Here is a 27,789-nt window from a genome sequence, read left to right as displayed (position 1 = left end):
TTTATTCATATCGCCAGGCACCCTGTGCCCTCAGATCTCTTCATATAAAACAGGAAGCATTTTATTCCATTTGTTGTACAGGATGTCCAGCATTTCCTTATTGTAGAATCTCTTGTTAGATTTTTTTCATCTTATGACTATATCCAAAACTGTATCAAAAAGCAAAATTATAAAACATCTGCATGTGAAAATAGACTTGCTGAGGTTATACAATACAAAAATACAAATGTCTTCACCAAACACAATCGACTATTTTAACTGGATATAACAGCACCTTCGAAATAAAATTCTGTGGTTTGTTTATTGCCTTATGGATGTCTAAGATGGATACTGCTCATAGTATTTGAATTGAATAGTAAGCCAGAGTGAAGATGTTTTTCTTACCAAATAGCATTGGACCAAGGGAACATACTGTATATAGAGAATGTCTGAAATAGGATGTGATCTTCATCCTCTTTGCCATTCTCTGTGTGAGAAGCACAAAGTACTCCTATGTCTTCACCTGTTCTTCTTCTCCCCTCTCCTCCTTTAACCTTTTCCCTTAATGTTCATTCCAACAGGCCATGATACATGGGAAGCATTTTAAGGCAATGTAGATGGGCAATTTTGCCTTTAGCAGTGGATGGGGATTTGATAAATGGAACAACATCAATATGGATAACAGACTATAAAGGACAATGCTATCAAGAAAAACACTGCTCACAACAGTTTTGGCAAAATTGCCAAACTACATTGCCTCTAAATGTTGCATTTGTCAAAATGTCATAGCCTTCCTAAACACTTCCAACATTGTCTCCTCCCTTTTCCCTCTTGCTCCTTCTCACTCCTCCCCTGTGTGATAACCACAGATCATTTTGTCATGGCTCCTCACTTTACTCTTCAGTGTGATAACTATATGTCCTCTCTTCCTCTGCTCTCTTTTTCCTCTCACTCCTTGCGTGTGACAACCACCAATGTCTCCTCCTCTCCTCTCCTATTCCTCCCCTCACCTCTACCTCGCCTCCTCCTCACCTCTCCTCTGTGTGATAACCACAGATCACCCCTACATCTTCCGCATGTGAGCAGTTGTGCTTCCCGACCGCCGACCTCTTGCACTGCAGCAGCGACCTCTCCCCGCCCTCGCACTCCACGTCGTCCAGCAGGATCCTGACGCTGCTGTCCGCCTCTCCCAGCGCCGCCCGCTTCATCACAGCCAGCGCCTCCGTGAAGCCGAGCTGCCGACACACCACCGTAGCTGCCTTGCTGGTGAAGAGGTCATCGCACACCGTCCCCCACTCCCCGCGGATGAAGATCTCCACTCTACCTCTGCCTGATAAACCGTCGGCGCTCACCAGCCGCACCGTACCGGCCCGTATCCTCCTCCCCCACCCTCCTCTCTTGTACCCGTTACTTCTAGCTCTCCCTCTGGGACTCTTATGGACTTGGTTGCCCTCCCCAGTGTTGTCCAGCTTCTCCCCAAGCCGCAGCTTCTCCTCCTGCACTTTGGGAAGTGTGGTGTTGATCAGGGGTCTCTGGGGCCTGGAGGATGTGGGGGGTTTTGGGGTCCAGTACGGTGGCCGGGCGGTGGACATCATCATAGTCGCCTGGGGTCGCCTCAGAGAGGTTGTGACTCCCAGGGTGGATGGCGGGGGAGGTGTGGTTAAAGGTCGGGAGGTGGTACTAGGGAGGTACTGAGGGGGTCTGCGATGACGCGGGGTGGGGTTCTGACGGGGGAGGGGACGGCCCTCTCGTCTCCTAGTCGAAGGTGTGGTGATGATGGTGGGGGTTTGAGCAGTCCTAGAGGAGGCTGCAGTCATGACGGTTGAGCGATAACCTGAGGGAGAAACAGAATCACCCTCTTTACTTAAACATATGTAGTGTAACAATGTAACTAAAGTGCCTCAGAAAGACAAAATCGTTTTATGTCCAGTTTTGTAATTTTGTTTTACTTTTTTTACTTGAACTAAAAGTTGCATTCAAGTGCTGAGTAAGTTTCATGAAAGCCATTCAATACAAGGTTTTCATCTGAGGACAGGCAAAGAAAGGACATAGACACAGACACACAAAGATGAATGTCCAAACTGAGGCTTTTTTGAGATGCAAATAGATTTATTTAAAATAAATAATGCCACTGTACCCGATTTAAATAAGGAAGTAGTGCAAATTATTAATACACAAACAAGCACCTTTTCTCCTGTTATGACTCTTGTACCAGCCAAAGTATAACACATTAGCAGGAGTTGAAATTAGGAAAAAATGCTATTTCAGTTATAGCTAATTCCTCTGTACCTGAGTTCGATAACACACTAGTGCAAATAACTGATCACCACTCTCTACACCCGTACAGGCAAAATTGGTCCTTTGCTACCAGTCAATAGTCAAAACTTATCCAGAAGTTGAGACATTGAACACTATTGTAATTGATATTAATTACTAACAGTCAAAACTTGATCAAAGTGGTGAATACTACTTTAATGTGTCAGTCCCTCCAGGATTTGGCAGTTGTTTTGTGATTATTGCAATCAAAACTATATGTTTTTGCAGTGATGGTTTTTTTTTCAATTGCATTGACTTTTGCAATATTTTGTATTTAAATTTGCGGACTAAGTGCAAGGACTGATGAAAAGTGCAAGTAAAAGGACAAAGTTGCAGCAATTTGCTTGCAAGCATATTGATCAGACTGTGTTTTGTTACAATTGTGATTTTTTTGTAAAGATTAAAAGGATTTCATATGATAAAGGTGTGGTGATTTCATCAAAATGGCAAGCTATGGTACTATGGTGCAGGAAAGGGAATTGCAAAGAATCTTGCATTTGAATATAAGCCTGGAGAGTCAGAAAATGTTAATTTAGCTATTAGAATGTTAAAACGTAGAGCAAAAGTAGAGCGCAGAAGAAGAGAGGACCTGGTCTGATGCTGGTGGCTTGTCCCAGGGCCGAGGTAGATCCTGGTCTACTGGTGGGTTTAATGGAAGGCCTAACAGTGGGCCTAAAGGTAGGACTAACAGGCGCACCAGCCGGCCTGCGGGTGGGGCCGGTGACAGCGGGAGTTGTTGCCATGGTCACCGGGACAGTCGTTGGAGAGGTTGTTGCTTTTATTGTTGTGGCTGCTTTTGTTGTTGTTGGTGTTGGTGGTGGTATTGTTTTTCTTGTTGTTGTTTTTCTGGTGGTTGTTGTTGTTGTTGTTGGTGGTGGTGGTGGTGGTGGTGTTTTTCTGGTTGTTGTTGGTGGTGGTGGTGGTGTTGTTTTTCTGGTTGTTGTTGTTGGTGTTGGTGTTGGTGTTGGTGTTGGTGTTTGTGTTGTTGGTGGTGGTGGTATTGTTTTTCTGGTTGTTGTTGTTGCTGTTGTTGGTGGTGGTGGTGGTATTGCTTTTCTTGTTGTTGTTGTTGGTGGTGGTGGTGGTATTGTTTTTCTTGTTGTTTTTCTGGTTGTTGTTTTTCTTGTTGTGGTTGTTGTCGTTTTTCTTGTAGTTGTTGTGGGAACAGCAGTGGTAGTCGGTTTCTTGTTGATCACAAACTCTGCAATGAGGAGGGGAAGCAATAAAGGCAATTAGCACATGAGATACAATCTAAATGTAAGATACAAACAGAGTGACAAAAACAACATAACTCCAAAATTCACACTATATGGCCATGTAATCAACTACAATTTGTTTGTATAGACGGCTTTAAACACTGACAAGAAGAACAGATGTTAAAGTGACTGGCTGACCCGTCTGTCAGCACTGAAATACTAATAGCAGAGAGAGAGAAACATAAAAAGACAGTCAGAAACATTGTTTTCAGATATGCCTTACCTTCTTTGGGGTAGAAGTGAATCAGCTTGCCCTTCATCTTAACTGGTGAAGGCTTGATGCTGCACTTGCCTGGTGGTGCTCGCCTGTGTAGTCGAGGAGAGAAATTCAACACACCATTAGTTCACAGTGGTAAGCTAAACAAAATAGATTCTTAGCAGAAAGATCATCTTTGTAGCTAATAGTTGGCCATCAACTCTGTTTTTTTCCCATAGAGTGTATGGATTCCCCAAAATCTTATAGGGACAGTTGAGGTAACTAACTGGATTATTTATTAATTTTGAGTCCATTTAGTCCATCCAAAAAGCCTTTGCCTGAGTGTTTTGGTTTATTTAGGACCCAGAGACCTATAAAATGCACTTTGTACCATGTTGACAGCCCAGACACAGGTGGAGTTTCAACTTGCTGAGTGACTGAGGTCCATCTGGACCTTGGGATCTTCATAACACACTCTACAGCCCAGTCATGGTGGGAGTTTACTTAGTGACCAAATTTCAACACAAGAAGTGATTGAGTGACATTCAAGTCTGGGCCCTTGACAACACCAGCAAACATTTTCCTTTTAAAAATAGTATTGAAAAAACTATCAATAATGAAAACGTTTCAACACTACACAGCCATAGGTTTGATAAAAGGTTCATTGTTGCTGATCTGATGTGTTGTATCAATTTCCTACCTGGAAGGATCCACTATCTTATAGATGACTCCCGCTCTGGCTCTTGCACTGGGGGCACCTGTGGCTAGGAAATACAACTCACCTAGAAGGAGAGATAGAAGAAGGGAGAGAGAGAACGAGGGAGACAGAGATAGGGGAGAGAAAGTACAAATAGAGTGGTTGGTTGAGAAGGGAAGAGGGAGGGAAAGAAGACAGAAAGAGCAAGGGTAAGCAAGGGGGTGGAGAGGGAGAAAAGGAGAGAGGGAGAAAGGAAGAGAAAGAGATAGAAGGAATGTGATACAGTTAAAATGGGGGTGGGGGTGTTTGAGGAAGTTAGACTTGGCCTGAACTTTTAAACTTTAATCTCCTTCTCTCTCTCAGAGAGAGAGAGAGAGAAAGAGAGAGAGAGAGAGGAGGGTTAGTGAGGAGATTATTCAAGACCAGCAGCATATGTGCAACACTCCCACTAGTAAATCAAGGCAGCCTGCTCTGTTTAAATCCATTTAATTCAAACCAGCTTTGAAGTGAATAATTCTTTACTGATCATACAGTAAAACATCTGAACCCCTCAGACATGGAGGTTGTTTAGAAAAATTAAATGTTCGAAACATTGAAATGCATTGACCAACACTCATTCAAAATATGTAATGCGTGAGCTGACACACTCTGAAATGCTCTTAAGTATTTTAATGTATCGGAATCAGTAATTTCATGTCTCAACAAGCAAATTCCAAAACTTCTGCACAAGCAAAATAATATTTTTTTCATCACCAATATAGAGCTTGGAATAAATTTGGCAACATCAACCCAAAGGCATCCACCCAGGCTCATTAAAGGTCCATCGCCTTTACAATAAAGTCATTTTATATTGGGAAAAAATCCACTCAAAATCCAAATCTTTTTTTGCAGAATCACACACATATTCTCAAGCCATAACACCTTAATGCCTAATCCTAACCCTAAACTTTACATTACCCTCATTTAACCATACATTTAGCTTTCCCACACAGCTCTCCCATTTAGCTTTCATTTTTCTGGCAATCATGCTATATTTGTTTATATAAGTTTTAATCTGTCTATCATATGTTTGGCACTGGTTCTTTGCACCTTATGTTAGGCTGTCTTTCTTTGTACCTTGTGTTAATATGTACTGTGACACTCCATACAGTAAGTTATAAATACTTATTGTACTTGGCAATACATGGCAAATAACATTATTGTGATCTGCTCTCTCATACACACACTCACACACACACACACATACACACACAATCAGTTAGTACCTGCCTCATCCTCAGCGAAAGAGATGATGTATCTATAGTAACTGTTGATGAGCTTGGGGAATCTGCAGGTCTGGTCTTTTCCCATGCAGATCTCATTGTACTCCCATTTACCTGTAGCGGCATTCTCCTTCAAAGACATCAAACGCCTAAACGCACACACACACACACACACACACACACACACACACACACACACACACATATGCACACAAGCATAGATGAATGCATGTGTACCCATACAAATATTCACATACACTCACACAAACATACATTTAAGGAATAAATGACAGTATACTTCTTTATTGACTTATTGGAACGATTGTTTTGAGCATCTGAAAAAGTGCTGCACAAATCTAGTGCATACATGTGCAAGTGTTGTGTATTTTAGAAAGATGTTGTAGGAGCACACACCCACTCATGAAATCCCCAAAGATGTAGAGTCCGTTGAGGTTGGGCATCTGGCAGCCTCTATAGATGTATCCTCCGGTCACCGACTTGCCCAGCTTGTGGGGGTAGGCATAGATAGGCAAGATGTCGTCTAGATAGGCATGAGCACAGGTCAGCAGATCAGTTTCTATTTTTCATCACTAGAACTGCCAACTTGACATTGTTACAGTTACGTATAGGTGCTTTCCGGCACTGCTGCCAAGTATAAATAGGATATACAGCACATATTTAAAGGAGGCAGTGGTAATTTTTGGAAAAGTCTCACAAATGACCATGTAATTAAATTCATTAAATTCATTAAAAATACAGTTATGAGGTTTTCACAGCCCATTAACAGTTCAGACATTGTAACCACTTATTTGTTTTCAAAGTGAAAGTCAAAACATCCACTGATTTTACCACCCATCTGCAGCCACTTTGCAAAGGCCACTTTGTGTCCCTTTGTGTAAATAGTGGATTCAGTTGATGTTGGGACTCCAAAATGAGTGAAAGCAACCCAGAAACCCAGACTCACCTAGAGAGGAGTTATGACAGAGTTTGCGATCGTAGCAGCTGAAGCCTTCTTTGGCCCTCCATCCATAGTTCCCTCCTTTAAAGGTGTATTGGTATGGTTAGTGCAAGTTCTCAGCAACACAAAGCCCATGTACTCAGCTTATCAACTGCAGTAAAGAGTTTTCAAACAGCTCATTACTGCTGTTGAATATGAAAGCCTTAACTGAAGAAGTGCACAATTTTAACCTGTGAAGCAGTTTTATTCCTGTGCTGAAAGTGCCATGATGAAGTGGAATTGAAACATGAGACATTGTGTATGCTTGTGTGCTTTCTAAATTGAAAACGATCATTTCAATTTGGCAGAACAGTTTCACTTTTATGCACACATACCTTTGTAGATATTCACCCATGAACAGTCACCAGCATTGACAACTGCACATCATCACAATATGTCATCACATCATGATTGCTACACTCCTCCAATCACGTTTGTTTTGAAAACCTAGTCTAAAAATCATAATGTTATCACATCAAAATGGTAGTCCCATATTATTTGACTGTGTCAAGGGCCGTGCCTCTTAAAGGAACAGTTCACCACACAATGAAATTCTGTCACTATCTACTCACTCCATATCCATTGAAACTCCACTGAAGCTGGCTCCTGAAATCCTATGGTAGTATTCATTCTAATAAGTGAAATCTCTTTCCAAAGTGAAATGCTTCTTCAAACCTGTGTCATCATACTGTACCTTTAACAATGAGGTCCACCTCCTCGTATTTGTTCTGTCCCACGTCACCACAAAACATCCTGCCTCGCCCCCGGCCCGTAGCAGAGTCTCCACGGTCTATGGAGCAACGCCACATGTTACGCACTCCGTAAGCATAGATCTCTGCAAAGAAAGAAAGAAAGAAAGAAAGAAAGGTTTAGATGTTATTGACGTAATAGGCATAGACTTCCTGAATGAATCAATGAATGACAATAACTGGATATAGACAGAAAAGGCCTATATTTCTGGAGACAGGGCTGATCAACATCTTAGATGTGATGTTATCTGGGTGTTGTGTTTCCAGGTGTAAAATGCTTTGAGTTGTGAAATATCAATGAACATGTGATTTTGCCCGAAGGTATGTTTTTCCATTTAAAAATAACAATGCCCAGGAGGACATTCACTTTGATTTTCTGATTTATTTTCCCTCAATAAAGTGACACGCTGTTCCCTGTTGCTTTGTCACAAATCATAGAAACGCTTTAAGAAAGCTAACATAAGGACTGAATCAGTATTCACAATTGTGGCATGTAGCTGTTGGTGTATGAAGCTCTTATCAGTGTGTTACACACTGGAGTTCATCTTAAGTGTTACTTGATATAATTACATTACATCCTGATTATTTGGTAAATATAGGATGTTGTAGCTTTTTTTGGTGTGTACCAACCTGGCAGTGCTTCCTTCTCCCCCAGGAATGGGTTATCTGAGGGAATGCTGTAGGGGGCGCCATCATCGTTGTTGTCAACATCAATACGCAGCACCTTGCCAAGGAGGGTTGACCTGCACATGTACAGTAAACACAGACAGAAGGTAGATGAGTGAGTGAGAAAGACTGTCAGAGGCAGTGAGACAGAGTGGTGAGTGAGTGAGCACATGAGTGTGTTACTGTTAGGCATGACATAGACTACCATGTAAGACTTGGACTTGACCTGAATCTTTTAATCCTTTTCCTTTTAATCCTAATTTCATTTGAATCTCTCTCTTCAGTGTCCCCTCACTTTTTAACCCCAATCCCATTCACCCTGTTCTCCACTTCTCTTCCTCAGCTTCTTTTCATCTCCCCCTCAGTTTCTCCTTTTTCCTATCTTACCCTCCTTCCCCCCTCTCTCCTTGCATCCCCCTTTGCTCTTTCCCCGCTCTTTCCCTCAGTTCTTTCTCTCCCCTCACTTTTCTCACATTCTCTCCCTCACATCTTTTCAACTCCCTTCTCCCTATCCTCCCCTCTCTCTCTCTCCTCTACATACCCCTCTCTCCCTCTTTCCATCCCCGCCTCCCACTCTCTCTCTCTCTCTCTCTTTCCCCTCCACATACCAGTGTGTGGCGGCCGCAGTGTGTAGTGTCAATATTAGACTTGGCAGTGTAGCCTCCCTCATCCCCAGCACGGCTAATACAGCATGTCAACAAAACCTCTCATCTCTTCTCCCCTCAGAAACAGCAAAACAGCTAAACTATAAACTTCTAGTGAAAATTGCCTGCAACTTCAGATGAACTAAGCAGTGTTTCTTAAACTATGGGTCATGAACCTGCTTCTGAGGAGTTTCTTCCTTAGTTTTTCAGTATATTCCCCAGGCAAGGGGAGCCAAACAATAACATTGATGGTAAAAGATGTGGCCAAACTACTTGCAGTTCACTTGGCTTGAGTAATCAGACACACTGGTTTGAAACTGGCCTCACTTACCACTAACTGGTTACAGTGACTGAAAGGGTCAGCCTGCTTTATTTGTAGCTGTACCTCTTCCTATCTGTGTGTCTTATGGTGTTGTATTTGTATCAATGGTTTCATGGCCTACTACTAGACTAGAAATTTATTTTAGCAAAAAGCTTGTAGAATACAATTTAGATGTTGTAGATTAGCATTTAGACCCATATAAAGCTTAATCCATGTGCATGACACCTGTCCTATGTGTTCTGACCAGCCAATAACTGTCATAACTACATTTGGGTTTGGTGTGAAAATAGCATAGCGCATATTTCCCTAAGGTGCTCTTTTACTTACTGTACAGTACTACTACTACTGCTACAACTAAACAATACTATTACTAATACTACAACTTGACCTGCTACTTATTACTACTTAGAAATGCACACATATACATGAATACTATAATGATTCTGCAGCAGATCCATCTCCTGCAGTACAAATGCAAGACAGATGCAGACTGGAGGCACTTCTATAATGGCTACTTCACTTCATTTTCAAAGTAGCATTATTCAATTTGGTCACAGTTTTGACTGGCTTAGTCTTGGTTACAGTGCCAGTCTGGTTTTCATGCCAGGCTGAACAACATAGAAACCTTTTGGTGCCAAGACTGACACTCTGCAGCCTCTACTGCATCATGCCAAAGTGCAGTGGCATTTTGGCCAGTCCAGACTGAACCCAACAGCAGACAACTAACTATGGCAGTAAATCCAGAACATTAGCATGACCTTTAATGTTATTTGTGGCCAAATGCTATAAACTTAGTCTCATTTAACTTCACAGGAGACCTGATTTGCATTTCTTTATTCAACAATTAATGATTCATACAAAATAAGTTTTTCTTCCCCTGGCATTTGCAACATTATAGGAAAAAAGTTTCTACTTTACACCTATAGCTAGTCAAAAAATGACTTGTTATGACTACTTTTGAGGCAATCTGCAGTGCCAATGCTAACAGCGATTACAGTAGCAGCTCTGTCTCAGAGAAGTGGCTATACTGATGGAGCTTGGTCACAATGGACCCGACTGCAAGAATTCAGATGGGGCCCTCTCCCTATATTGGATTGTGGGTAATGTTGATTCTGAAGGGGTCAGTCAGTCATGTGGGCCCCTCAGTGTGGCTGTACTGCCTGTCTCTCAGACCCCGAAGGTCCACATTGCTCTGTGCTGCTGAGAGTTTGTCATGCTGGACGGGCTGCCTGAATGCCTGAGCTAAACTCACAGATAAAACGTTTGTTATGAATACTCGTAAATTATTTTAATACAGATTACCACTGCCAAAAAGAACACAATCAGTCTTTTCTTTAGTAACTAGGACAGATAGAGTCAACACAAGAGATGTATGAATTACACACCAGAAAAAAGCAACATATCCCAGTAATATTATAATGCATGACAGAAGAAGAAGGTTTAGGTTTAGCCACCTTTTTTTCTTAATATGAGGAACTAAATGGATACACTTTTTCCATTTTATATCATAGTCATATCAGATTTTGTCCTAATATTTGTCAGCTCCACATGCACGTTGTACTGTTGTGCGATGGTACATATACTGTAAATGACTAGTAATATTTGTATTTCCCACCTCTTTCTCCTGCGACTGTAATTCAAATTAAAACCATCAGCCATTGTGGGTCGATCAAATGTGACAGCCAATCAGAATCGAGAATGACAGTTAGATAGCCAGATAGTTGATAAACTAGCTCACCCAAGAAAGAGTTTTATCCTTAGAGACACAGAAAATAGGTTTGCCCTTTATTACAGTGAGAAATGCACACACAATAGTAAATAATGGATATATGGATGCACACATTAGTGCAAATTAACATGCAAGCTTGCAAACACATAGATGTACACTATAAACACGCACACTGCCTTAAGATACAGCTATATGTATTGAATGTATGTTTTTGTATAGTAGTTACTCATAATATAAAGGTCATGAGGGTTGGGAGGTGAGTAATAATGTTTGCCAACACAGTAAAAGGGAAATAATGCCCTGAAGTCCCTTTAATAAAAGGTCCATAAAGTGCTTGCACACCGCCCTCGGCATAAACATATCACGCCATCTATCCATGGCTTTCAAATGATGTCACAGCTCCCATCTGCAGCCATTTTACCTCCCACCAAATACTAATTTTGTTTCAATCCTTTGTTTCATTCCAAAACAGCAAGAGTGAAAACAACCAATCATCTCTGCCCAGTCAATCCAGGTGTAAATTGGTCAATGATATTTGACACCCACCGATGACAAAACACATCCATAAATGCTGCTCTACGCACGAGTATACAATGAGTCATTGCAGATGTGAATTGGTCAATGAATTGGATTTGACATCCACCCATCATCCTCCATCTTCAAGTACCAAAAATATTTAGTCTATAAATGGAAACCTCTGTCTCGTAATCACTGGACAGTGCATTCTGCCCTCGGCATAAACATGTGATGGCACGCTATACTTTCTGCCCTGTTAATGCAGATATACAGTCCCTTCAGAAAGTATTCAACCCCCTGGACTTTTTCTGCATTTTGTGCTGTTGCAGCCTGAATACAAAATGGATTAAACTGAGATTTTTTTTGTAAAATACTCCATAATAACAACCTGAAATCACGTTTTTAGAAATAGCTGCAAATGTAAATGTAAAATGTAAAATGTAAAATATAGAACCTCACTTAAATAAGTATTGAACTCCCTGAGTCAATACTTGTAATAATACTGTAGAATAATATTTAGCAACAATTACAGCTTTGAGTCTTCTTGGACACATCTGTATCAGCTTGGCACATCTGGATTTGGGAATTTTCTCCATGGTCAAGCCTGGTCAAGTTGGATGGGGAGCGTCTGAACAGCTATCTTTAAGTCATTCCACACATGGGATTTAAATGCACAGTATGTAATTTCTGCCGCTAGGGGTCTCTCAATCAAAGCAATAACAAAGACGTAGTTTGATGACGTCGTGAAGTAGCGTGGGATCATGGGAGTTTTTTTACGGGGACAGCTTCGGCAACAGAATGCGCAGCAAACGGGAATGAATAATCGTGATCTATCACGAGTGAGCAATAAAAACAATAGAATGAAAAAAACAACAGAGTGGCTAGAGTGGCTAGCTAGCTAGTTGGCCGACTTCCTTCCTCACTCTCTGACGTATCATCTGGTGTTTCCCGTGTTTCCCCGGAAGTTAGGGGGTAAAGGGGATATGACGCCATTGACAGGCGACCAAATGAAACGCACCGTTACCTTGAATAAGATTACGGATTTCTCTGGGTTTGAACATTGTTGGAAACATTTGGGATAATGTAAGTACACAACTCAACAAAATATATAACATAGGTCTAGTCGTTTTTAGATATTTTAATGCGGAAATGTTACATATTATACCTTTAAGTCTGGTCATTGACTGAGCCACTCAAGGACTTTCATATTCTTGTTCAGAAGCCATTCCAGTGTTGATTTGGTTGTATGCTTAGGATCATTGTCCCGTTGCAGTTGTTGTGCCACTCTAAGGTCTTTGGCCCTCTAAAACAAGTTCTCCTCAAGAATTTGCCTGTATTTGGCTCAATTTATTGTTCCCTCTATGCTTACAATCAGACCTGGGTAAAATAGTAATTGGGTAAAATAGTATTTGCAAGTACTTTTTTTAGTTTTGCAGTGTTCATTTTGCCCTCCTTAAAGGGCCAAATGGGTGGAGTTTGTCATGTATTGATATTTAGCACAGATTACACATATTAGTCCAGTCAGTGAATGTTGTCTGAAAGCTACCAAAATACAGTTGTGAATGATAACTTGCCTACACTAAAACACTATGGAACTAAAAGGCAAACCCACCCACTTGGTACTTCACGTTGACTAAAAAAAACAAACTTTGAGAAGTATTTCAAATAATAATACTGCAGTCTCCCAGTCCCTGTCACTGTCCCTGTCACCCCAACAGCATGATGCTGCCACCACCATGTCACAGTAGGAATGGTGTTAGATGGGTAATGAGCTGTGCCTGGTTCCTGCCAGAGGTGGTGCATTACAGCTGAGGAGTTCAGTTTTCATTTCATCAGGCTACAAAATCTTTTGCCTCCTGCTGTCAGAGTCTTATATGTGCCAGACAGAACAGTAGGAGGGATGAGTGGGATCCCAGCCAGGATATCTTATATCCTAGGGCTGTGTGAAGTTTCATAGTGTGGGATAACTGGTATTTAAAAAGCCATCATTCATAGTTGCCACTGTTATTTCTCAGGAATCTCCCCAATTTTTTCAGTTTATGTTCTCTATTATTTTAATCCTTTTCAATAAACTTTAATTAGCTGGAATAGGTTCTTCTTTTTCGCAACTCATCCTTGGCAGATATGCCATCATCTGGCCCTAACTAAACCGGTCCTAAATAGACTCTGGTATTCTGTGAAACTATTTTTTCTGTAGCCAACAACTCTGCGTCAAATGAGGAGGTTGGTTGAGCACCTTCATTTTCAGTAATCAGAAGTATATGTTTATCTCATCTGGGTAAGTCATTTCCCCTGACACGTGGAACTGCCACTTCTCGCATTCTCATTATCTGCCAACCAGTTAGATATAAAGTTGAAGCTTTGAGCAGAGTATGATTGTGCAAAAAATTATCAATCAAATTCTTCCTTGGCAGGCATTGTTATAATGGAGGTGCAGCTTATTATCAGTTTATTAGTAATTGTTAGCTGCTCTGGAGGAGCCAGGCTCTGTGTGTGCCTTTGTTTATGTGTTTATTTGTTTGTTTGTGCGTGACACTTTTTGCTGTGAGAATTACGGTATGCACTGTTTAGGTGGCGCAGAGCCCCAAGAGCCCTGCATAAGGGAAATACAGTGTGCACTCGTACACCAGGCAGTATGGTAGAAGTCATAAGCACAGACGGGGTCCTTTAATTACACTCACTTGTTCTGAGAATTGCCAAACTTTCCAAAGGGATCCCCGGCACGGCCACCATCACCAATGAAGATGTATAGATAACCATCATGGCCAAAGAGAAGCTGTCCTCCGTTATGATTGGATGCTGGCTCAACCACCTCCAGGATGGTTCTAAACCGAGAGAGAGATATGGGGATAGAGGTGGATGAATATACACACCGCGCACACATGCACACATATGTGCTACACACACACAGAAACACATGCACGCTGTATGGCACATGATACATGAAAACACACTGAGACATACATGAATACACTGCAAGCACATGTGAGTATACACACACAGAAACATACAGTTCACACACATGCATGCACAGCAAGCACATGTGAGCATGAAGATACACAGTGTCCCTCTCTCTGTCTGTCTCCACTCCTGTGTCTCTCTCTTAACTCCCCCTCACCTCTCAGAGGAGTGGTCTAGCTGGTTATCATCGTGGGTTGACAGTGTGAACTCGCTGATGCGTATCTTCTCCTCCTTCTTGACAGATACAGAGTAGTAGACGTAGGCTTTTCTGACCTTGGTAAACCTATGAACAGGAAGAAAGCTGGTTACTGATGTAAATGTCTAAGCCATATTTCACACTGGCACACAGTTCATGTGGATGGCACAGTGGATTGCCAGAGCCAGGCCATCTAATAGTTGAAGTGTTGCTGTCAATCCCAACAGTTACAACAGTACCAAATACAGAGTGCCCTGAGCACGACCATGTAATGCATACCAATATGCTGCAAAAATGGGTATTGAAAACTAGTATAGTTTGAATTAGCTACAGTAAATATTGTGCTACAGCACAACTGGCATTTTCTTGCAGAATATTCTGTTTTTTGTTGAAATGTTGCAGTTAGTGCATAGCCAGCCTAGTTCACCTAAATAAGTATCATTAAGTTACTTAATAGTAAATAATACTCTTAACTAGCTACTATTAGCTAAATTATTGTGATACAAAGCAACAGGCTGTTGCTTGCAAAATGTCAGTGAGTGCATCTGTCCTTTTAAAAGTGAAACCATACATATACATTTAAGTTAATAATGGTGAATGAATTATTCTGAGCCTTGTGGAAAAGGTCTCTCTTCTTAACCCTAATAAGATAAGAAGTATGGTTGTTAAAGAAGTATGAACCTTGGATGTAGGGCCATGCAGAGAAACCCCCTCTCGTCCCCAGCCCACGGCGAGGTGAGGACGGCCTCGGTGAGGTTGAGGAAGGGACGGTCCACCCTGGAGCCGTTGGCCAGGTAAACCCACACAAAGCCCAGCTGCTCCGCCACAAAGAACCGGTGCGTCCCGTCGTCTGCGTGGATCATGGCCACGGGGTTACGGAGCCCGTTGGCCACCTCCTGCAGGCACAGCTCCAGACAGCCCTCAGGATCCTCACGCACCAAGCCTAGGTTAGCGTTTAGCTCTGGGGAGGGAAGAGGGGATGCACAAGGAGAGGAGAGAGGAGTTGGTGTTGATGCCCCTGCACCAGATCCAGATATTCACCCAAGCATTCTTATTCTGTTTATTCTGTCTATTTTATGTTCTTTCTGTTGAACACACATCGAATTTGCCCTGTGTATGAAATGTGCTATATAAATAAAGTTTGCCTTGCCTTGCTTTGCCTTTCCTTCTGTTTTGATTTGATTTCTGATTTCTGTTATCTGTGTTTGCCCACTCAGCACCTGTTGCACACCTGGCCGTCCTGGAAGGGGGATCCCTCTCTGTGAGGCCCATCCCAAGATGTCTTCCACTTCTTTTCCTAATGAGGTTTTCATGGGAGTTTTGCCTTGTTGGCCACTGAGGGTCTAATGTTGGGAGGCTATCGTTTTCATTTATCGTCTCAAAATGTGGCTCTTGTGAAGCCCTTTGAGACTGTAACTGTGATTAAGGGCTATACAAATAAACTTGACTTGTATGTGTTTGTGTATGTGTGTGTGTGTGTGTGTGTGTGTGTGTGTGTGTGTGTGTGTGTGTGTGTGTGTGCTGGTGAACACCCAAGCGTGTATATACACCCTACCTGCATTTGTCAGTACATTAGGATAGCAGTACTGGTTGTCCTTCAGCTCCAGAAAGTCACAGAACCTTCGGCGATCCTCTTCTATCCCAGAGGTCAGGTTGAGAAATTGGGCAAAGTTGCCAGGTTCTGTCCTCCCCAAGTCCTCCACGAGCAGGCTCAGAGTGTACCGACACTGGTGCCAGAAGTCGGAGCAGTAGTCACCGCACAGGCCGGGCAGCACCCGCATAGGTGTGTTGGCATCCTCAGCATCGAACAGGTGGGCAGCGTATGGAGAACACTCCTGATGGGGGAAAGGAGCATTTGATTTGACACCTGGAGTATTGGAAATCCTATTGAGATCAATGTTCTATTTCACCAGGAAGGCAAATACAGAATAGATGTTAAACTTGGACAATACCTAAATATATTTTATTAAATCTCTATAACTCTAGATAGATGTTTCTGCTCCGTTCTTTGCAGATCCTCATCTGGGTTGGAGGAAAACTAGGTATTTTTAGACTAGAATTACAGAGATACTGTACTCGTCTGGGTATTGCATTTTAAGAGACTTTTACTGCATTACCTTTCAAAGCAGTAACGTTCTTTTTATTCCACTATGTTTATGGCAGAATTAAAGTAAAGGATGTGTGTAGTCATTCCACCACAGCTCCTAGCCACCTCACCATGGCTGGTCAGGCCCAGGCTATATCCAGCCCATGTGTTTGAGTGTAGCTTGGTATAAATGGATCTCAGGAAGGTCCAGTCAGTTATTAAGTCACAACCACACTGTCCACACCCAGCATGGTGAGCTGCCAGCATGGGGAGGCACGACACCCAAACCATCATGAGGTTGACTGGTTCTCGTTTAGTCACTTAGTGCCAGATCAGCCTAACCAGTCATCACCAGGGAGCAGAGCCAGCAGCAGATAATAGCAGCATAAAATCAGGATATCAGCTGAGAAGTCTAGTGTGAGCCTCTTGCTAGATGTAATTAACCAAGTGAATTAATTTTGTAAAATGCTGACTGGTGTTGGTGGAGCACAGCACCCTTTGGTGCTAAGTTGTCATAATAACTCCCAGCCTTTAGGAATTATGTCATGACGAGTCAGTGTCTGCAGCCCAGTGGGAGCAATCATGATGGGAAATGTCTGGCTTTAGTTCATTGCAGGCTAGAACATCATATATTTCATTCAAGTCTTGCATTTCTGAAAAGGTAGTTTGTTGAAATGGTCACACACTTTTCCAAAGGTCCTTTTTGGCACATTTAGCCAAAGCAGTAACTTGGGTATGTTCGCTTTCATTTCACAAGGACAGATAAAAACATAATATATAGCAAGGAACTGTCTGTTGAATTATGTCACAGTCTCAAGCTTAGGTAGTTTTCACTATTTGTCCTTAGACAAGTTGGAAATGTTGTCGGTACAGAAGGTTTTAACCAGGAACCCACTGCTACAGCTTTAAACACTATTGAAATACCGAATTTTGGAAATCGTTGCCAAATTGTTGCTGTGACGTTTAGTTTGCTTCAGCCAACGCTATGTAGAGGCTTAACTACATTATCCATCTTAACTGGTCAACTGTTTTGATCATAAAACGCTGTCACTAATTTTATGTTCATGTAATTTCACAATGTAGAGTATGATAACTTTCCTGGTCATTTTGGCCTAGTTAGTCAGCCCTGTGAGAGAGAGAAAATCAACAACATAATGTCCTTTTTTTATGATAAAATGTAAACATAACAAGGAAGTCTGAGGTCCGAGGACAGAGGAAGATCTGGAGAGACCAAGCAAGAAGGGAGGAATTCAGACACAGAGACCAGTCTGGAGAGCGAGGCAGAGACAGGGCAGGAAGGAGAGCAGGAAACTGAGACCGATAAAGACTTTGAGAATGAAGCAGAACGAGACTTAGAGGTAGAGAGTGAGGCACAGAGAGAGACAGAGGAGCGATGTGCTCCCACCAGCGCTGGACCACCAGGTTCATCAGTTTACACAGACGGCAGGAGATAAGAGCATGTAGTCAGTTCAACAGATTTTTGTACCTCAAATCAATTGAAAATTGTATTAAGATAAAGAGGACATTTTCTATTTATGATGCCTTCATGGTCAGTCATAAACAAAATGTCTAGTGAATGAGTATTCTCATTGTTTATTATTGTAAAATGCATTTAACTATTCATATTTTTTTGCAACGTAGCGTGAATTTGCTTAAACTAGCATTTATTTTTTTCAAACCATGCATATACAACTGTTAAGCTTAAAATAATTGCTACTCCCAAAATAACAGCTGGCCCCAGACTGGCTCCCTGATTTAAGAGCCGCCACTGCTTCTACATGGCCTCCATAACCAAACTGCCAACCTGCATTTTCTCAAAAGGACTGTAATGCTCATCTCACTGCTGATACCAAGTTTCTCTTTTGTATTTTCTTAGTTGAAATAAAAGTTGACCTAATCATCTGCGTACTAAGTTTAATGACACTAGCACCCATGAAATCATTCAAAATACATTATGTCATTCCAAAATTGCATGGGCATCAAATGTGAAGATAACAACTTCTTTCTTAATTCCTGAAAATGTAACTTTTTGGAGATGCAGTTTTCTATGGAAGCGTAATGCATTCACTTGAAAAAAAAATTGCCCTGTTTTTCTGAATTAACAAGATAATTATCTCAGAAAAACAGAGCAGAATTTTTATTTTTATTTTTTTAAATGCTGTTTTTCTGAATTAACAAGATAATTATCTCAGAATTCTGAGAAGTTTTCATGAAAAAAAAATTATTCTGCTCTGTTTTTCTGAATTAACGAGATAATTATCTCGTTAATTAAGAAAAAACAGCATTTTGAAAAAAAAATTATTCTGCTCTGTTTTTCTGAGATAATTATCTTATTAATTCAGAAAAACAGAGCATTTTTAAAAAATAATAATTCTGCTCTGTTTTTCTGAATTAACGAGATAATTATCTCAGAAAAACAGAGCAGAATTATTTTTTTCCATGAAAATTTTTCTCAGAATTCTGAGATAATTATCTCGTTAATTCAGAAAAACAGAGCATTTTTGAAAAAAAAAAAAACATTCTGCTGTTTTTCTGAGATAATTATCTTGTTAATTCAGAAAAACAGGGCAAATTTTTTTTCTTAAGTGAATGCATTATGCTTCCGTAGTTTTCACCTGACACCAGCAAACATGTAGCTAGTAGCTAGTAATCTGTTTAGAAGATCAGAAGTCAAAAACTGGGTGAATGCTACTCATACAGCATGAGGTGAGGTGCTTTGATGTTGTCATGATATTAACGATGACCAACAGAGTTTTCAGCCACTATTGGCATTAGTGAGCAAAGAGGGTCCCTAAACAACAACAAAAACAGTTAGCACATGGTTTTCAAGCACGCGTACAAGGACGTACGAGCATGCCACAAACACAGAGGTGATACAATATTGTGTGTAGGCCTACAATAACCATGACGGCAGAAGAAAGAGACACAACTGAATTCGGACACATGGTATTACAATACTGGAGAAGCTTTTGATCGGTGGAGAAAAGTGAAGTTAGAGAAAGCATTTCATACCGATGAGGACATAGCATTCATCTTACTTGACTGGTAAGTTAGCTTGCTAGCTAGTCTAGCTATGTTACTTGTGTTACAATTGTGTAACAATCTTGTGTTACAATCCTATGTTGAGCTGGAAAGTAAATGATGTGCTGGTATGGTCACCTGCAGCTGGCGGGAGCTTCCTCTCCGAGCTGCCACACTGACATCCGGATGTAAACACTGTAGCCTTGTAAACATTAAAAATTAAGACTTTCCGAACGTCTTTGAAGGAAATACATTCATTCAACATAGTCATGGGGTCTAACAACATGCTCTGTCTGTACGAGTGAAATTATGAATGTAAACAAATCCACGTTGTTTACATGGAAAACTCTGTGTGCGTGTGTGTGTGTGTGTGTGTGTGTGTGTGTGTGTGTGTGGTGGGGGGGTACTGTAATTTGTTGTAGTGCGTAAATGACTCAGTGAGTTGCATAATCTAACTACAAACATGATGTCAAACACTCACACTCACAGGCACACACACACACACACACACACACACACACACACAGGCAACACCAAGAATGACACACATAAAATGACACACATGCACACAAAAAACAAACACACACAAGAATCTGTACATCAATTGCACACGTATTTATATATAGCCTACACTTACACAGGCACACTGACAGACACGCACAAAGAGTGCCTGCTTGTACCAGGGTTTTACTGCGTATAAATCATTCCCTGCTTTTTTTGTCTGTGTCAAGCTAGAAGAGACCCATTAACTGACAGATTGTTTATTACTGACATAAAAGAGACAAAGGCTCTGTCTCAAACCCAAGGAAACTTCCTATTAAGGTAGCATTTCTTGGTAGGAAGTCGGAATTTTCAACTTGCGTCTCATTCAGGAAGGACACAGGAATCTTTTAAGGTACCTTGTCTTGACTGATTTTGAAGGAAGCACAGTGGTTCCTTAGGTGGAGTAGGAAATCCCACAACACCTTGCAACCTTCGCACAAACATCCACTAAATTAATGGCGGGCGGAAGTTCCAGCTTTGAGAAAAAGTTTTCCAAAAACAAACGTAAAAAATAACACATCTAACATTTTCAAGTCATTTTTACGTGAAAATTGTCAATAGGGAATCATCAATTGTTTCTGGAAAGCCACTGAAATTTAATTTTACCGATTGGAAGGAGCGTCCTGGTGTAGCTTAGCTAGCAATGGGTAATGTCACTATAGATCGGTAGAGCATTTATGTTTTTAGCTTTGTTTGATTTGTCCTTAAGTAACTTTGTCTTCATTGAGCTGAAAATGAGGTCAAAATAAAAAATCAAATAAATAAATAGATAAGTGAATAAATAAATAAATATTAGAATGGCCCCGCTAACTGTAACAGAGATTCTCTGTTAAAGGACATGAAAGCACATCGCTGGGCAGAGATCAGAGCCTGCCTGGGAAACAGCTTTAGCTCTACAGGGCAAAACAAAAGCTGTGTTCAGTCTGAGCTGGAAGGGACGGGACATGATAGCAGCCTTTTGGAACAGACTGATGTGGAGCGGATGGAAGCTTGACTGACTCAAGGATAGGACTTCCTCAATTTTGAATTTCTTCTCTGCAATAGGACACTATAGTTTGCAAGAGTCATGCAGATGTTTTGGAGAAAAAATATGCTTTCATTCTAACTTTTTGCCTTCGTTGGAATCAACTTTGGTTTCAACTACATACTTTTTATGTCACAATTCACCATTTTTGCTATGCTAGCGTAACCGTATAGCATGATGCTGTTCCTGAGCTAAATATGTTTATTTCATATCACATCTGACAAATCATCTTTGTTGGCAGAAAGAAACAAAGTATCTCAGAGGCTTTGTTTTGGGGGGAAATGAGAGACATGTAATAGATAAAGCTACAGAGTATCTTAAGCCAGACAACACTGGTCTAGAGCCTGGTGTCTTAGGTTCTCCTGTTTGACCCTTGGAAATTGGAAGACCAGTCATTGGTCTGAGACTCATTTCGACTCCTACTATCATTGGGCAGGATAAATGCATGTAACTGCTGACAGCTGTTCTCTAACAATGCAGCCACTTCAAACCACTATAATTTTGTGTTTACACTAAACGTTTCAGAATAGACTGGGATTCAGCTTTGTGCAGGAAAGAAAAAAACTTTTTTGGTCTATCTGGCTACCGTCTGGCGTTCCGTCTCTCTGTCTCTCTCTCTCTGTCTCTCTCATCTTTGTCATTGTCATTGTTAAGTTTATATGGTCTGAGAAATACCTTTTAATGAGCCTGGTTCTTTACTGCTAATTGGAACTGTATGGTTATGGACCCTGATCAGAAGAAAAGACTTGGCTGACACCATAAACCTTTCTATCCACAACAGAGGCTTTTAAACTTAAAATAGGATTCAAATTTCAGTCAATCTAGTCTCACCCTGGCCCAATAGAAATATAGCTCACAACAAATCTTGGTTCCTGAACCAGTTTAAGCAACACTGGTCTACACCCTGATTTTTTACACTATTGGTCAAGTGCCGAATTTGTTGTCAATAGTAGTTTTATTAAGCCTAGCTGCTAGAACAAGAGAAAAATTTGCTTTTGTCCAGTGCTGAAATAGCCGTAAACCTAGCATGATTAGATGCTTAGATTATCAAGATGTTGATACTGTAATTTATTTGTATTTACTTGCATCTTGGATCTGAGTGTGGACAGTGTAAAACACAGAAAGAAATCTTCACGATGCTCCACAGCTGAGACTCACTAAGTTGATTTTGAGGACAAAACTGAGCCTTTGCGTGACTTTCTTTACATGTTGTTCATATCCTTAAGGCAGGAGGCATTTTTTTTTTACCGTTTTTGACCAACTGGTTTTTGCCACTGTCAAGATTTCCTGCTTTCGGACTCAAGGCGTAAGTTAATATAAATCAATGATAGCAACATCTTGATGCCATGTAGGCGACCATAAACGTGGATTAGAGTTAGAGCTATGCTGCACTGATCAGTCCACATGGTTGTGCTTTGTTATACTAAAGAGAGAGAAGAGAGTGATGGCAACCAGATGTCTGCTAAATGTGTTAACCTGGATCTGGACTGGCTTCCCTGAAACACACGTGGTGGAAATCAAAAAGATGCACGTGCGCACACACACACACACACACACACACACAGAGAGAGAGAGAGCTTCATAATCAGTTTTATTTGGAGATACTGTAATCAGGGCGCAATTTGCTGTGTCTAAACTTTACACGGAAATGATATGATGAGAAGATTATATTTATGTATTTTCCTGTAAACTCTACATTTAACAAGGGGGATGCACTGAATTATTTGTGTTTACAAGGATCACAAACACACACACACATAATCTCTCACAATACAGTTGGCAATGCAACAGTCAGCAGCAAAGTTACTGTAGGGCATTGGTTCATACTCTGGGGTTTGGAAACCTCCAGTGGGTTGCGCAAGTTGATTTTGGAAGGTCTTGAAAAGATTTACAGAATTTATATTAAAAAAAAGAGCAGTGGTGTCTGATATATCATGTTTCAGTTAAAGTTTTTGATCTTTAATTATAGCGCCGTCATTAAGCCAATCAATACAACTTGTTTAAACGCTTGAACAGAGATGCGAAGATGCATCAAAGATGCAAAGATGCATCATCCCTGCAAGTCAGACCAGTGGTGTCTGAGATATTGATATTGAGATATTGATATTGAGATATTGATATTGAGTTATGACGGACGGACACGGCCCGATCCATTCCCTACCCCTGATTTCTTAAAGAGGAGTTGGACAGCAAAATGCGACTGTGTATGTCAGGGAGAAAGAGAGACAGAAAGAGAGAGATAAAGAGGGAAAAGGAAAGAGAAGGGAGAAAGATGCCACAACGTTGTCCAAACTGCCACATAGCAGAAGGATGGGCAGCAAAATGAGAAACAGGGAGAAAGTGCTGCATGGCCTCCCTCTCTCCTGCTCTGCTTCATGCTGCCAGTTGCTGCTGATAGCTGAAAACTTCATGTCTCAATGAGGAAAACTGTTTTTAAATAGCTTTCAAGGGGCCTAGGGCCTTGGAAAATGTAATCTTATATTCACTTAGAAGCACAAAAATCAGAATTACATGGCCGTGTCCAGTTAAGGAATTTAAGGAAGTTAAGGAACAGATAGAGAGACTTGGTGTGAGCGAATATTTTGGCTGGTTACAAAGTTATTTATTGAATCTGCGCTCACAGTAGTCCATCATGGGATGCAGTCAGAGGTTCAGGAAAGCAGAGCAATAACTTCAGTCATACCAGAGTATTCTGTTACAACTGCACTCAACAATTAAACTTTTCAACTCTTGAACTCAGAAGCACCTCATATCTCCCCTCTCTATCTGTCTATCTATCTATCATTCTCTGCTTCTCTGCATTTGTTTTTCTGTCTCTTTCATTCTCTGCCTCGTTTCGTCTCTCTGTCTCCGCCTCTCTATATCTTTATCTCTGTTTCTCTGCTTCTGTGTCTCTCTTTCTTACTCTCTTTCTTTTCCTCTTTTCTCTCTATCTCTCCCCAGCAGGAACCTGATATATCCTGTCTCCTGGCCAGAGGAGGAAATAGATGTTTGTTTGGTCAGTTAACCCAAGGGGACGATGACAATCTCTCTCCTGTCTCACTGACAGACACTAACACACTGACACACATACACCCAAATGCCCTTCATACACAGACACACACACACACACACACTCACACACATCCCTTTCTCATTGATATCAGTGCCAGGGAGCTCCAGCGGTGCAGCTGCAACAGAGGCCCTCAGTGTGGTGGGTTTACCCAGGATAAGTGCCCTGGCAGTGGGGTAACCTGACCACCTCTAGGGCCTCCTCCACCTCAAACCATCGACCCAGCAGCTGACAACCGCAGTGGGGCTTCAGTGGCCCCAAACACAAGTAGGAATGTTGTTGAAAAAACAAAACAAAAGGTTTTGTAACAAAGCAATGTTGGATATTCTGCACAATAAATAAACTCCATCATATTTTACATAAACATTTCTAAAGGCACAGCATGCCCGATGATACGATTTAACTTAACAGCTGAATGGTTTTCTTGCTCTTCTTGTTATTTTAAATGCCTGGGTCATGAAGTCAAGCGAGATGGGTTGAGGGCCCCTACATGAGAAGAGCGGCGTTTGTTAGTCTGGATCTGTGGGTGAGAGAGGATGTTTTCATGCGGGCTCCCAGCTGAAACTGCTGTGGTATTATGGTTAAGGCCACCAAATCACTGGGCTGCAAAAATAACAAGTGATTTCATCTTAAAATCAGACATATCAAGCTCATTTTAAGCGATTCTAAGTCACATTATCTCACTGCAATGTCTATTAATCTTACTAGTTTCAATATGACTTGAATATGGCTAACACCCATATAAATTGCTGTGTAACAAAATTTTCTGTGTTTTATCAATATCATTTTGTGTTTTTTATTGTACAAACAAACTGAACTGAACTTCACTGAACTGAATTAAGCTACACTAAACTAAACTAAGCTAAACTAAAGTAAGGTGAACTGAACTGAACTATGGCCCGATTTAAGAAATAATCATAAAACATGAAAAAAAGTCTTGAAGCAAAAGGCTTTTAAAGATAATTCCACTTATTACATTATCGGTTTGAAAGACATGAAATTTCTGGAAACCAACAAAATTATCTGTGCAGTGCAGTATTTACAGTGTTTTTAAATGAGTTTGTTAAGTCTAAATACCTGTATATGATAAAAAAAAAAAAAAAGACTTCCTAAGCTTCTCATCTTTTCAGCGTTCTGCACTCTGCCGTGTCTCACTGAGTGAGTCTGACAGTTGGAAGCCATGTGCACGCTGCAGCGCTGTCATTCGACCCAAGATGCAGCCTGCGCTGCTTGGAAAGAACTACTGTAGGCTGTAATTACCACAATGATAGAAACCTATATTTTAGGGGTGAGAGGATTTGTCACTGTCTTAACATAGTGTATGATGTAAAAAACTTCAAACTGTCTGGAAGATTTGCAGTTTGTTTTTCCACTTTGTCCGTGTTGTTATCGAGGATGGGCATGCTGTTCACGTGCCAGCCCTTTGGCCTGTTTATTTCAGCCTGGGCTAATGTAAAATTATACTCACTAGCCAGAATTTGAATGGGGTTTAATGAGGATGGTCTAGAGAAGGCAGTGTCCAGAATCCTAAAATCCTTCCCTGGTTGATGTAACACTAATTATACCTTCTAGTGTTACTACACTTAGTGAATCAACACATGGCACTCATTGTGTGTTTTCTTTCTGATGTCTTGAACATAACAAAACTACTACTATTTCTACTAAAACTACTACTAGCCGACTAAAGTGCTTCCATTTTTGTCATGTATTTCAAATTCTGGTGACTAGCTAGTTCATGCCTGTCTCATCTGAGAGAGGACACTAAAGAAATGTTTTCAGCAAATGTGAGTCTGGGCTGAAGGATGGTTTACTCCTTGTAGATTTACTGTAAATGTACCACGTTATGTGCAAAGCTTAGTGAAGGTGCTTCATTCAAGTTTTGTTTGACATTTTCAAGTAAATAATTTGGTGTGCTGAGAGATTTTGTTGTCTCACAAATGTGTCTCAGTGTCAAAAACTCAGTTTCAAACTTTTGGCCTCAAGGATTCCTTCTGGATTTGGTCCTAATGGTGCGATCACACCTATAGTTTATTTTGTTTATTCCAAACCAAAGTGGAAAAGTTTACTTTGCTGCACTGCATTTTTTCTATTCGGTTCATTTAGGTTCACACAGCCCAATTACAAGCGAACCCAGGATTGTAAACATAAGTCACATGGACTCACAAGTCATTTGTTTACTGGACAGTTTTGGTAACCTGTCATCCTGTAGAGTTTGCTGCAGGGGGAGTCAAAGCAAATCCGATTCCAGTCCCTGTAACTTGAAGTAAGCATGATGGACTTGTCTGTTCTCTTTGACATAACTTACCTTCTCTGGTGTTCATACAATCAAGAGCACATGAAGATGTAGCTGAATACGAACATCAGTCAACACTGCGGTTTTCCCTCAGTTCATTTTGTTAAGCCAGGCTTTCCAAGCATGTGTAACTGCTGTGTAACAGATGGCAACCTCTGTCTCTTTACACCGCATGTTTTGGGTTTCCTGTTAGTTCGTTCGGATTACTTTGCCGCTCCTAACGAACCGCAACACAGTTCGCGTGGAAGAGGACCGAGCCAGGCGTCTTGGTGCAGTTATTTGGTGCGTGTGAGTTCAAATGGCTTCATTCTCACCAAACAAACCAAACTAAAGGAGTAAACGCTCCGGAGTTCGAATAAACCGCTCTAAAGATGCTTGGTGTGAACGTGCCCTGTGACATGTTAAAGGAGGTCTTGGTGTAATACACTGGATAGCTATGGGACACCAAACTTGCCCGGTCAGCCAAAATTAAACTGTCCTCTATATGAGGGACAGGTAAGGTCTGGCACTGTGCATGGTGGAAAAGATGCACCTCTTTATTTAGTTGAGAAAAATCTAAATTTAGGTGGTTCCTACAATAAACCATATGAGGTGAGTCTTATATTCCTTTACATTAGGATGTGACAGGTGTATGTGACCAGTGAAATGATAATTGATTGTTGTATATTACCCATTTTGCTATATAAAGTCTAGGAGAGTCCTACAATCAAATGTGATTAACAACAAATGGTATCCCTATAACATATGGATGCTCTATGATAGTGTCTTTACACTATGAACACACACACACACACACACACACACACACATATACAGGTGACAGGTGTCAAGCAGAGGACAGCTTGGCCTTATGATCAAATGTGATGAATTCACACAAGTAGTATCTTTGATATAATTACATGTTATGATTCTCTTACCTGGCACAGAATGCTGCGTATGAACTTGCCACAGGTGACATAGCCCGAATAGTCAAAGTTGTCCATTATGGTGTAAAACCTGTTTGAAATCTCCTCATCCTTTTCCCGATCACAGCATCCAAACTTGCCGTACTCCTTACAGAAGACCAGTGGGTGACGGGGCTCGAACGGAGGCTTGTAGTCCAAGCACTGGGGGTGACAGCTCCCCGGCCAGGTGTGGAGGAGCAACAGCAGGAGGAGCACAGGGAGGTGGGAGAGGGAGGTGGTCTCCGGGATGAGCCGGGGAGAGCGGCCGGTCCTTAGGGTCATGGTGTAGGCGAGAGGCGCTCACTTCAGTTCAGGTTAGCCTGGCACCACACCCAGCGTT

General features: G+C 41.2%; 1 protein-coding gene across 1 annotated transcript; it reads right to left on the bottom strand.

The window, feature by feature from the left end:
• On the bottom strand, positions 1-27,731 carry LOC139920201 (HHIP-like protein 1). The gene is made up of 15 exons (XM_078284264.1): positions 27,423-27,731; positions 16,042-16,321; positions 15,168-15,447; positions 14,448-14,573; positions 14,011-14,154; positions 8,083-8,195; positions 7,398-7,538; positions 6,671-6,745; positions 6,121-6,247; positions 5,710-5,855; positions 4,448-4,529; positions 3,775-3,857; positions 3,296-3,496; positions 3,005-3,103; positions 1-1,813 (listed from the first exon to the last, which is right to left on the bottom strand). The coding sequence occupies exons 1-15, from the start codon at positions 27,729-27,731 to the stop codon at positions 1,008-1,010; spliced, it is 3,012 nt and encodes a 1,003-aa protein (XP_078140390.1). The 3' UTR covers positions 1-1,007.
• Between the last annotated feature and the right edge of the window lie 58 nt (positions 27,732-27,789).

The sequence above is a fragment of the Centroberyx gerrardi genome, chromosome 6 (assembly GCF_048128805.1).
Source record: "Centroberyx gerrardi isolate f3 chromosome 6, fCenGer3.hap1.cur.20231027, whole genome shotgun sequence".
Taxonomy (NCBI): Eukaryota; Metazoa; Chordata; class Actinopteri; order Beryciformes; family Berycidae; genus Centroberyx; species Centroberyx gerrardi.
Note: the sequence above shows the minus strand (reverse complement) of the source record. Positions and strands in the feature narration are given on the sequence as shown.

What these genes read in the sequence shown, in the direction of transcription:
- LOC139920201 (XM_078284264.1), bottom strand. Translation starts at nt 27,731, where the DNA reads ATGACCCTAAGGACCGGCCGCTCTCCCCGGCTCATCCCGGAGACCACC. An exon ending in CTGTCATAACTCCTCTCTAG is followed by an intron (nt 6,248 to 6,670) that starts GTGAGTCTGGGT and finishes ATGCCTATCTAG; the next exon opens with ACGACATCTTGCCTATCTAT. An exon ending in TTTCGCTGAGGATGAGGCAG is followed by an intron (nt 4,530 to 5,709) that starts GTACTAACTGAT and finishes CTCTCCTTCTAG; the next exon opens with GTGAGTTGTATTTCCTAGCC.